Source organism: Nicotiana tabacum, chromosome 8 (assembly GCF_000715075.1).
Source record: "Nicotiana tabacum cultivar K326 chromosome 8, ASM71507v2, whole genome shotgun sequence".
Classification (NCBI taxonomy): Eukaryota; Viridiplantae; Streptophyta; class Magnoliopsida; order Solanales; family Solanaceae; genus Nicotiana; species Nicotiana tabacum.
Window position 1 is genome coordinate 43198090 of NC_134087.1, and position 12262 is coordinate 43210351.

Below are 12262 nucleotides of genomic sequence, written 5' to 3' on the forward strand. Positions count from 1 at the left end.
TATAGGATGGGAAAGTCCACACTAACAAGCCATCTCTGGTAGCATGAGACTTGGTATGCAGGTCAAAAAGACAGGGAGGTTTAGGGGTACATGATGCTACTGCCTTGAATGAAGCAGCTATAGCAAAGTATGTCTGGAACATAGCAGCCAAAATAGATAATATGTGGGTCAGATGGGTAAATCATATTTACTTAAAAGGGAGAGACTGGTGGCAGTACAAGTCTCCTACAGACTGCAGCTGGTACTAGAGGAAAATTTGTACTATAAGAAATAAGTTTGCTAATGGATACACACAGAATCATTGGCTAACTACTAGCCTTGGCGAGGGTGGGTATGGCATAATATGAACATGCCAAAGCACAGCCTAATCTATTGGTTAGTAGCACATAACATACTCTTGACGAAAGATAGGCTGAAACATATGGGAATTAGCAAAGACAACTTATGTGAGATATGTGGAGATGCAGAAGAAACAGTGGCTCATCTGTTCTTTGAATGTCCACTTGTGAGGAGGTGCATAGAAGACACGCTGAGATGGTTAAACATAGACATCAGGAATATGGAGCTCCAAGGTTTAGGTAGAAGAATGACCAGACAAGTTAAAGGGAAAATATGCAGGGTAATTGTGTTGGCCATACTAGCAGCTGTCGTTTATAATGTATGGAGAGCAAGGAACTTAGCTCTATGGGAACATAAGGTGATACGACCTGGGCAGCTATGCAGCCAGATAAAGCAAGACTGTAAGCATAAAGCACTTGAAGCATTGAGGAGAAGACACACAAGCAGAGAGAAAGATTGAATAGAAAAACTCTAGAGAAAATGTATAGCTGAGGTTTGTATATAAGTGATAGGACAGTTAGAGAAAAGTCTAATTGTATTCTGAGATGTAATTTTGATAGGTGATAAATAAAATCTTTTTGTTCGACCAAAAAGAAGTTGAGATATATATATATCTAGTACAACGGCGAGGTGTCATAATATATACTCCCTCTGTTCCAGTTTATGTGAACCTATTTCCTTTTTGGTCCGTTCCAAAAAGAATGAACCCTTTCTAAATTTGGTAACAATTTAGCTTAAAGTTACAACTCTACCCTTAATGAGAAGCTTTTATAACCACACAAATACTCTGGGCCCCATTTGGACTTGTTTAGGATCACAAATTTCAAAAGTCTTCATTTTTTTTCTTAAACTCCGTACTCAGTTAAACAAGTTCACATTAATTGGAACGGAGGGAGTATAGATTTTAGAAGAATCTAAAGGGAGGAGATCCAATAAAGTGTATCTACTCTCACCAACCAAACCAAATTGGGTTACGCATTGACAGTTTGCATCTGTGTACGTATCTGGTAAGCAAAAATGATAGACTTCCAAGAAACACAAATTGGTCACCTAACTTTTTTGCTTTGGTTTATTTTTTGAACACCAAACCATGCATGTTTATTTTCCTCAAATTATATATAGGGATCAGGGACACTATATTATTTCTCCACTCTTTGCCCTTCGTTTTTAACAGCTGAAAGTGCCTACAAAGCTACAACACTACTCTTTGGCGACATTAATCTTGGAATTTGAACGACGGATTTATGTCTATATTGACATCGAATATATTTTATACTGTCAATATAATATAATGACATATAACAGATTATTGTTTTATTTTCAAGTAATTTTCTTTGTTATAAATAATTAATCATTAGTATAGATTGACTTAGCATAATAATGTAAATAATATACACTATTAGTGTACGAAACTTAAACTCAGTTACCAACTACTCAAATGGTCACTCAACTATCACAAATTATCTCTTAAAGTCACTTTTCTTTCGTCTGTAACAATAAAGTCATTGAACTATGCCTATTGCACTTAGAAGATCACTCAACTACATTTTTCAAATTTTGGATTGTCAAATACCTATTTTACCCTCTAAATTATAAATATTGATCTTCTTTTTATTTTTAAAAAACTTTTTAATATTATGATTTATCCCTTTTTAATTTATATTATGGACTTACCTATAGAATAAAAAAATATTATTTATAAATTAAAAAAATAAAAAAGTATTTAAGCATTTATAATGCCGGAATAACAAAATAATGAGCATAGTAAAAAAAATTAATTAGAATAATTTGTTCGTAATAATAACTTTCGTATTAACAACGAAAATTCAAAAATTTATTTACACAATTTAGAATGAAAAAAATAAAGGTTGTAAAATATATATTCCATGCACGTAATATAAAAATAATTATTTAAATAAAGGTATTTTTATAATATGCATTATATGTTCTTGAAAATTATGCTCAATTATATTATTATGTTTCTACCAACTTTCAGATGACACAAAGTTATGTCACCGGAAAGCAGGGGCGCTATCTATATAGGGTAAAAGCTGCTATGTTAATTTATATATATATAATTGAGCATAATTTCAAGAATATAGATGCTTAAATATTTTTTATTTTTTTAATTTATAAATAATATTTATTTATTCTATAGGTAAGTCCATAATATAAATTAAAAAGGAGAAAATCATAATATTAAAAAGTTTTAAAAAAAATACAAAGAAGATAAATGTTTATAATTTAGAGGGTAAAATAGGTATTTGGCAATCCAAAATTTGAAAAATTAAGTTGAGTGACCTTCTGAATGCAATAGGCATAGTTCAGTAACTTTGTTGTTACAAATAAAAGAAAAGTGACTTTAAGAGATAATTTGGGATAGTTGAGTGACCATTTGAGCAATGGACTCGGGTCTTTTAGTAGTCCTATTCAGTAGGTAGCGAAACTTTGGAGGGTAGTATCCAACTAACTTTCCATGTTTTGAGTTTTTATTTGTACAAAAGAATAATATCTTCTTAAATTTTGAAAATAATTTAACTAAACATTTAAAACATTAACTTTAACGATAAGTTGTTATATGTTCAAGATCACAAGTTCCAAAAGTATTAAAATCACTGAAATCTTTTGTCATATTTAACGACCACATTTTTTCTTCAAATCTTTTCTTTTTTAAATTACTAGTCAAATCAATTAAGATCGCATAAAGATAAACGGAGGGATTAAAGCTCGTGAAAATATAAAGTGATCGTGCTTTACGTTTTCTCTTTCTTGTTCAGAAACTGTCGTCCTTGGAGCCTAAAACCTTGTTAAAATGGTATGGTCTTGACGTCTTTGTGGAGATTAAATTTTAAGGGGAATAATGTGTAAATTAGAATTATATAAGGGGCAGGGGGAATAATTAATATTTCTAAAGTTTGACTTTCTTTGTTAAAATCTAAAAGATGACGGACATGTTGTCTTTTCTTTTTGACGGACATGTATTTAAAATGACTTTGAGAAGATCAACACATTGACACGACGCCAAATGTAATTAAGAGCTTATACTTCATGTATAATTTTTCACACATACACCTTTGAAGTTAAACCAAATACATTAATAGAATAGAGCCATTAGCAAATTTGTCCTATATAAATGGCTTACTTTTCCAACTCTTGAGAACTCAAAACACAATACTAAGAAGTAACAATGGCAAAAAGCAAGGTTCTTGTTGTAGGCGGCACTGGTTATATTGGCAAGAGGATTGTAAAAGCTAGCTTAGCTCAGGGACATACAACGTATGTCTTGCAGCGACCGGAGATCGGCCTCGACATCGACAAACTACAGATGTTGTTGTCGTTCAAGGAGCAAGGTGCTCGACTTGTCGAGGCCTCGTTCTCCGACCACCGGAGCCTTGTGGAGGCTGTCAAACAGGTGGATGTTGTTATATGCACAATGTCTGGTGTGCATTTCAGAAGTCACAATATCTTGTTGCAACTCAAGTTGGTTGATGCCATTAAAGAAGCTGGAAATATTAAGGTATATATTGTTCAAATTCTCTTGATGTTAAAGTTCATTCTTCGGTAGAAATTTACATAGATCGTAATCAAATTATACACAGATTGGTACGTAATCCACCAGAAAACTACATTTTTCCTTATATCTTCAGTCTCGAGAATCAATCCGTCTCAGAAGACTGGATTAGGCATTACTATACGTACCAAAAAATATGTCATAACTGTCATATGGTTTATGAAGACTTCAACCATATTTTATGATATACTAGTAGCCAAGAATAAACTGTATCTCACATTTAATTTTTAAAAAAAAGAAGTGAGTGACTATGTGTGTCCACACATATATATAAGGAGACAGAGAGTGAGAGAGGAGAGACAGAGAGATATATACCTTAAAGGCTTAAACGACCAAAAACTAATCTTGAGATTAAAGTGTTTTTGATTTTGCCTCACACATCAAGTTGATATGTAGTAGTCTAGTAGAGTAGTATTTCTTTTCATGCTTTCCTATAAGCTAAAAGTAAGTTTGATTCAGGGAAAAGAATGAGAAATAAAGTGGTTCTACGTATAGCGAAATACATGATAATTTACTTTGGAGTGTAAAATTTTGTCATACGGAAATAATAAATGTATACGCATTCATTTTCTTTCTACAACACCTTCTGTCATTTTCTTTAGGTACACCTTTGAATGAATGACACTTGTTCAAGTCGATTGTTAAATGTCTAGATTAAGTAAGCCATAGCCATAGCTAAAGAAGTAAAATTTGCGAAAACACTCCTCCAACTTTTTAAAGAAATCTCTCATCTCCTTTATATTTTCGGTCACATTAATATCATTGCTTTCATTTAATATATTATACATCCAAATATAAAAGTATCTTAATCAATTGAGATTATGTACCTAATGGGGTTGGTTCTCATTTCTGATTATATGGCTAATTTGTAACCAAATCTTGTCTCTTTTCTGATTGGCTAATTTTCTTTTGGTTTTCTCGTTTGATTTCGTTGTTCATGTCTAATAAAATTTTACGTGAAAAGGTTACTTCAAATAGTACATATATAGTCTAGTTTTAACCTATTTATCGAAGTTTAAGACCAGGTTTAAGATCACGGAGATTAGTTAAATTAAAGGGTAAGCTGTACATTTTACTCGGTGAAAAATGGACAAGAATTTCCAATGCACTGTATTTGAATGGTAACCTGTCCATTTCTTTCTTTAAAAAAATATTCCATTATATATTGGGGAAAAAAAAATTGCAAAGTGAACAATCAAACCGTCTTACAGTTCAGCTAGCCGACCAACCAAATTCAATTAACCCCGTAAAAAGTATACAAATTCCAATATGACTATTTCTACTGAATTCATTCTGTAAATCTAGTCAAGAAAAAAGAAAGAGACAAAAAAAATATGGAAAAGATAAAGTTGGTTAAGATGGGGAGCAGTGAATAACATTGCTATCCCATGATGAAACTTTGACTTGACTCATAAGGATGGTTAATTGAATTGTACTAATTATTCACCCTTAATAGTCGACACAGACTAATTGCCTCTTTTGGCAAGCTTATTTTTGATGAAAAGTGCTTTTTTTTTTGCCAAAAGCATTTTTGGTCAAAATTGAAGTGTTTGGCCAAGCTTCTGCAAGAAAAAAAGTGCTATTGAGAAAAAGCAGAAAAAAATAGCTTCTTTCCAAAAGCACTTTTTTGAGAAGCGCTTTTTGAGAAAAATACACTTAGAAGCAGTTTTTTAAAGCTTGGTCAAACACTAATTGCTGCTCAGAAGTGCTTTTCAAACTAATTAGCCAAACACAAATTGCTTCTCACCAAAAGTACTTTTAAGAAAAATACTTTTAGAAAAGACACTTTTCAAAATAAGTTGATTTTTGCAGCTTGGCCAAACGGGGTATAACTTTCTCCGGCTTCTAGATGTGATGTTCCACGCTTTCGTCAGATTTAACCCATTCTTACGTCATGCAAACTAACTAGTTTATCTTTATATATGCTTTGCACATTTCATAGGCTAATATGAAAAAAAGAAAAATAGATTGTTGATTAATTGCTGGATTGTTCGAAAATCTCAAACTATACTAATATCATGTTGATTGAGTTATTGTCTTATTTAAAAGCAAAATTGTGCAACGAACATTTTTATTTATTTATTTACTTTAAATCTACAACATTGATTGTTGAATATTTCCTAGCTCAAAATGTTGCAACTATCCTAATGAATCAACATAAATGCTTATTTATATAAGTACTCCTTCCATCTCATTTTATGTGATGTTTGACTGAGCATAGAGTTTAAAAAAGAAAGAATATTTTTATAATTTACGGTCAAAAACAAGTTATAAATATTTGTATGGTAAAAAAATTAATTTCATTAAGTTAAATATACAAAAAAATATTGGTAAATTATTTCTATGTATATATATAAAGGTAAAGAAAAGTGCAACACATCAACTGGTACTGAAAGTTTATTTCTTTTATACCAGAAAAAGTAATACTCCGTATTATTTTCTTTTTTTCCCTTCTTACTCCCCTCATTCGTCACGCCAAACTCATCTTTTCGTTCCATTTCTCTTCTTATTAGATAGTATAATATTCATCCACGTATTTTATGTAAAGATACGAATCCATTTCTCTATGTATATATTTCCTTTCGATATAGGTAACCTTTTAGTACTCCAACAATTACGTACCATGTGGTCTTCGACACATTTGCTACAATCATCAAGATAGGACAAACCATAAAAAAAAAATTAAACTAATTGAGTATTACATGCATGATCAAATTCAGAACTCCTGTATGCTGAGGTACTCGTGTAACCTTGAGGGGTCATTGGGTTCCACGCTTTTTAAAACTTATATATATATATATATATATATATATATATATATATATATATATATATATATATATATGTATATATATATATATATATTAATCTAATCACTTGACACCCTGAATATTAATTAAAAATCTTTAGGGAAACACTGAATGAGTAGCATACTGATGCTCCCTCGCGTTAATTAAATTATGGGTCCGCCTATGCGGCTGTATGGAGTAATAATTTTGCCTTTATTTTTATTTTTATTTTACACAAGAAAATGAAATTGGCAGCGGTTCTTGCCATCGGAATTTGGAATGGATCCAGCAATAATGGGACATGCAATAGAACCAGGAAGAGTGACATTTGATGAGAAGATGGAAGTGAGAAAAGCGATAGAAGAAGCTCATATTCCTTACACTTACATCTCTGCTAACTGCTTTGCTGGTTACTTTGCTGGCAATCTCTCTCAACTTGGAACTCTTGTTCCTCCTAAACACAAAGTTTGTGTCTATGGACATGGCAATGTTAAAGGTACACACATTAATTTTTCTGAATACTTGTAGGATATATACCCTTTTCAGAAAAAAGATTAATTTTGTAATAATTATATGCAGTGGTGTATATGGATGAAGATGATGTAGCAACATACACAATTAAAAGCATAGATGATCCAAGGACACTGAACAAGACAGTGTACCTTAGGCCACAGGAAAACATTCTGACTCAAAGGGAGTTGATAGCCAAGTGGGAAAAGCTGAAAGGAATAGACCTTGAAAAAATTAGCGTCTCTGAACAAGACTTCCTCTCTTCCATGAAAGGTACTTCCTCTAACCAAAAAGAACTCCTTTAATTTTCTGGGAATTAATTAGTGGAGTAATTTTTTGTTGGCGATTAATTATTTTTTAAATACTCTTGAACTATAAACATTTATAATTTATACCAGTACATTCTATGTAGTTGAATATGTAAATATTATTTCAAAAGATTGAATGCATATTTTATAACTAGTTCAAAGAATTTGGTGAAGATCGTGACTCTGAAAATTGTTCCTATTTATGCTTTTGGTTAATTTTGTACTAAAAGAATAATCTTAGTACTCACTTTTTCTAACCTTAATATAATAATTCAAAATGTCCTTGTCTGTAGCTTTAGTACATGACATATTGTCATTTGTGTATTTTCGTATTCTTTGATTCCTGTTACTATTTGTTGTTGCTTTCGTTTCGGCTTTCTGATTATAGTACCCAGTATTAGTTTTGTATTTTTGCTTCGGTTTTCTGATTGGTGTGATTGTTGTTGCCCTTTCCTTTTACCTCTCCTAGCCGAGGGTCTACCGGATACAACCTCTCTGCCTTCTTGAAGGCAGGGGTAAGGTCTGTGTACACACTATCCTTCCCAGACCCCACTTGTGGGATTACACTGGATTCACTGTTGTTCTGTATTATAATAATTCAAAAACATTCGGTCCCCACTAAAATAAAAGGAGAGGATTCATGTAATTGACATTTGAGAAATGGTAATATTGCAGGAATGGACTATGCTGGACAGGTAGGAGTTGGACATTTCTACCACATATTCTACGAAGGTTGTTTAACAAACTTTGAAATTGGAGAAAATGCAGAAGAAGCTTCTGAACTTTACCCTGAAGTTCGTTACACTCGTATGGATGAATATCTAAAACGCTATCTTAATTAACTTTCTTTTTGATACAATATATATGTTTGATTTGGAGTTCAAAGAAAATTACAGCAAATAATGTACTATAATAATCTTGTGTACTGAAGAGAACAATCAATGATAATCTTCTATTATTTCTGCAATACTTATCACAACAGATATCATTTACTGTTCTTTAACTTTCTATTCATTACAAATCAACTTTGTAATTACAAAGATGAAGAATAACATACGATCAGTAATCACAGCTTCACATATCAAGTTATAATGTTTTCAAAGCATAACTAAAAAAAGGTAGCTTAACTATGTGCTATGTTTCCAATCTTCCATGTGAAAGTGCTTTGGCTTCCAACACGGCTGCATTTGCACCAACAAAGTCATAGCTATTTCTGGAATTCAAATCGAAGTTAAGATTCATATTGCTCTTTTGTTCTTCCTCCACAATGTAATTAGACCTTTGTAGCTCCTCTTTGATATTATCATCATGTGTTGTTTTACCGATAATGTTATCATTCCGGTTCTGTCTATTCGTGTAATTCATTAAATTTGACAGAGGTAAATCCAAATCAGTAAGCTGAGCTCTTGTTGCTTCCACTGCACTAGGAGAATTCATGTTCACTGGAATGCTCTTCTGAGCTTTACTTAATATCACTTGCAGATACTTACCTTGTGCCTCTATTCTCATTTGCAATTTCTGTTGCACCTGTTTAGACCAGAGAATTAGTCTGGCGATTAGGATGAGGATCATGTTAGGGTAAGACAAGACTAAGATCATTAGTTCACAGATCATCGCGCAACACCATTATATGTGTGTGTTTGTTTTCATGGTTTTCGCTCACAAGGAATACTAAGCTCACGCTATGTGCGGGGTCGGGGGAAGGGATAGGGCTGGACCACAAGGGTCTGTTGTACGCAGCCTTACCCTGACTGTTTTCATGGCTCGAACCCGTGACCTCTTGGTCACGTGAGGAATACAAATAGTGCTAGCAGATACGTTTATGCATACCTCAAGCTGGTCCTGTAATCTTTTCTGAACTTCAATCTGACTCATTACTGCCTCTGCTATTGGAACATCTCTGTTCAGATATTAGTGAGAAGACACTAGTTTAGCCGAATAAATTAAGCTTAAAAAGGTCCATTATGGTTAAACCAAATATACATAAAGCCTAAAAAAGTACACATATATGCAACTGTAATTAAACCAGTGCTTATTTTCTCAAGACGTAAAATAAAGAAGCATTGATTTGCAAACCACTGGAAATTAATAAAAAAAAAATATTAGTCCCTAAACGAAGTATCTTATGGCTTGTAACTAAGATAAATGACGAGCAACAAAGTGAAGAGTAACAGTTGAGATTCATGGCACCTACCCTTGTATATAGTTCATACTTAATGATGAGGTACCAGGGCCTGAGGAATGCAAATTAAATTGTCCCGACGAATCCCCTATGAGATTGGAGAAAACAATATATGCAACCATAAGTTAACTTCAATATATAGTGCAAAAAAGAAAAAAGAGAGAAAAATGATCTCAAAATACAAAGATCAAGCAAAGGTTTAATTTGTTTTGCTTTAGTTAGTTGACTATTTGTAAGATCAACATTAAGCATTAGGATAACGGCCAAAATGTAGGAATAGCAAAAAGCTTGAGGAGTCCATTATGTTCTTTCTGTGGTTGGATTCTCCAAATTATAGCAAACTCACCACTACTGTTTTCTTTGTTTTGCTCCGCTGCATTTTGTTTCTTGGCCTGCTGTCCAAGTCTATACTTCTGAATATACAAGGAGAAATTAAAACCATTGGAAAGGGTTATTAGAGAGAGAGAAATTGGTAAACAGAAACAAGCACTTATACCTGCAAATGACTCTTCAAATGGTATAGTGTCAAACCCTTCACGCCCATTAACCTCAGTACTGACTTGGGAGTTGCTTCTGTAAATCCAAAACCTTCTATCAAACATTTGCAGAGCATTAAACGGAACTGACTCCAAATTGTTGGAAATCACTTGGAACCAGTGTTTTAAAAGGATTATCCAGTTGAAAAGCAAAAAGTTGAATCCAACCCTGAAAAATTAGCTTCTTTCTAAAAACAATGACTTGGGAACATATGTATAGCCAAAGAAGGCCATAGAAATTGGAAACTTTATAGTAGCCTACAGAAGGCCATTCCAAACCAATTTACAAAATCTGAAATGAATCCAAGTTCATACCATTTTAAAGATACACTACTACTATAATTCTAAGAGAGGTAAACTTGGATTTATTTCTAGTGACTAGTTATCTTGAATTGTTACAGAACCAAAGTGATTCCCAACTCAGAAAGCGGAAAAAGATGGCCAAACAAATGCATATATAGATACAAATCAATGCAACCCTAGCTAGTCAGTTGCAATTTAATTTGGCTAATTTGTTACAAACAAAAACAAGATTATAAGTAGAAAAAAAGAGACTCACTTTCAGGACCACCAAGCTTAGTGACAGCATCAACAAAGTGTTGATGTAGATCAACAGTCCACCTCAACCTTGGCTTTGGGTCTCTTGTCATCACCACTTCATTCTCATACATAAAACTACCTCCTCTTCCCGCCCCACTTCCATTATACATACCTACTCTTGTCTATATATTCCCACTAAATCTCAAGACACTACTCAAAATTAATGCTGACTAGAAATTAAAACAGTGAATTTGACCACCAAGAAAGCTCAAAAAGTCAATGGGGAAGAAAAACAATAAATGTAGCTTTGAAACTGATTCCGTATAATGAACAGTTCCAAGAATCTTACTAGTAGGAGGGAAAGTATCAAGTATGTAAAATCAATAAAGAGAATCAAATGGAGTTTCCAATTACAAACTCTAACGCTATAAATAAATAGTACTTACTATATATTATTGTAAAATGAAAGTATTAAAGTTAACAGAGATTCTTAGTTTGTGTCTCCTGCAACATATCAACGACAATACTTTTACATATTTCACGTAACAAATGAAGGGGGAAAAAACACGTAAGGAAAAAATTCCAATATCAAATCGAGTTAATAAAGCATGACAATGTGTATAATAATTGGTACAGGCAGATATAATACTAACTTTGTTGTGGTATCAATTTCATAAAGAAAACGACACGGAGAGGAAACATCGGCGAGGAATCTGAAGACACATGACCGCCGAATAACTAATTATAATTTCATTTTGGTTTAAGGATGACAGATTCGATCCAAAATGATAAAAAGGACCACTTTATCACATCACAACATATTAATTTTATAATTAATAATATAATATTATTATTAATTCAATGATAAACTTTATGGTGTGGTGAGGTGATGCGTCGGTGACAGCGTGGAATATTCGCCGGCAAATCAGGAATTGGAGTATTCGTGTACTCGCGTGCCACGTCCTCCCAAAGACCAACAATCCACCTCTCTTCTATTTTACTCTCTATCTTTTTTGGCAGGAGTAAAGTCAATATAATACGACGAAAAATCTTGTTAACGAAAATACAATTACAGTTGAAAAATAAAATGAAGAAAATAAAATATTTTTGTGCTGAGGCATAAATATCTCGTTCACTTTAAGGAGATTTAAGTCCACTGCAGCAAAGTCTTTATTAGTCCAGCAGTAATCCTCTTGACTTGTCTCCCCTAGAATACAATAGCCCGATGCCCCGATCACGTCGTATGACTCGAACAAACTCTGGACAAGTTGTTAAGTCCAAAACTCCACCAAAATGAACATCTTCCTAAACAAAAGTTAAAAACTCTATTCTTCTTTTTTCACAACTTTAACCTCACTTTATTGAAATACTTTACAATTACTTTCCACCACATTATAGAAAAAAGACTCATATTTATAGGTGTAGGAATTCTTCCATGAATTAAATTGAAAGAAAGTGGGGTAATAAGTAATGAAATCATGGAGAAC

The 12262-nt window shown here is 32.8% G+C and overlaps 2 protein-coding genes across 5 annotated transcripts; one reads left to right on the forward strand and one right to left on the reverse strand.

Moving 5' to 3' along the window:
- The first annotated feature begins 3384 nt into the window (after positions 1 to 3384).
- Positions 3385 to 8490, forward strand: LOC107806386 (isoflavone reductase homolog). Its single transcript, XM_016630531.2, has 4 exons — positions 3385 to 3856; positions 6955 to 7195; positions 7279 to 7482; positions 8193 to 8490. The coding sequence occupies exons 1-4, from the start codon at positions 3527 to 3529 to the stop codon at positions 8357 to 8359; spliced, it is 942 nt and encodes a 313-aa protein (XP_016486017.1). The 5' UTR covers positions 3385 to 3526; the 3' UTR covers positions 8360 to 8490.
- Positions 8450 to 11517, reverse strand: LOC107806387 (myb family transcription factor PHL11-like). 4 transcript variants are annotated; one of them, XM_075219209.1, is made up of 7 exons: positions 10795 to 11404; positions 10196 to 10272; positions 10046 to 10112; positions 9712 to 9787; positions 9348 to 9417; positions 9008 to 9044; positions 8450 to 8935 (listed from the first exon to the last, which is right to left on the reverse strand). In XM_075219209.1, the coding sequence occupies exons 1-7, from the start codon at positions 10943 to 10945 to the stop codon at positions 8652 to 8654; spliced, it is 762 nt and encodes a 253-aa protein (XP_075075310.1). In that variant the 5' UTR covers positions 10946 to 11404; the 3' UTR covers positions 8450 to 8651. The 4 variants fall into 4 exon arrangements, with proteins under 4 accessions (XP_075075310.1, XP_075075311.1, XP_016486019.1 ...); XM_075219210.1 differs by lacking the exon at positions 10795 to 11404 and adding an exon at positions 11429 to 11517 and having other exon boundaries at positions 8450 to 9044; XM_016630533.2 differs by having other exon boundaries at positions 8450 to 9044; positions 10795 to 11401.
- Between the last annotated feature and the right edge of the window lie 745 nt (positions 11518 to 12262).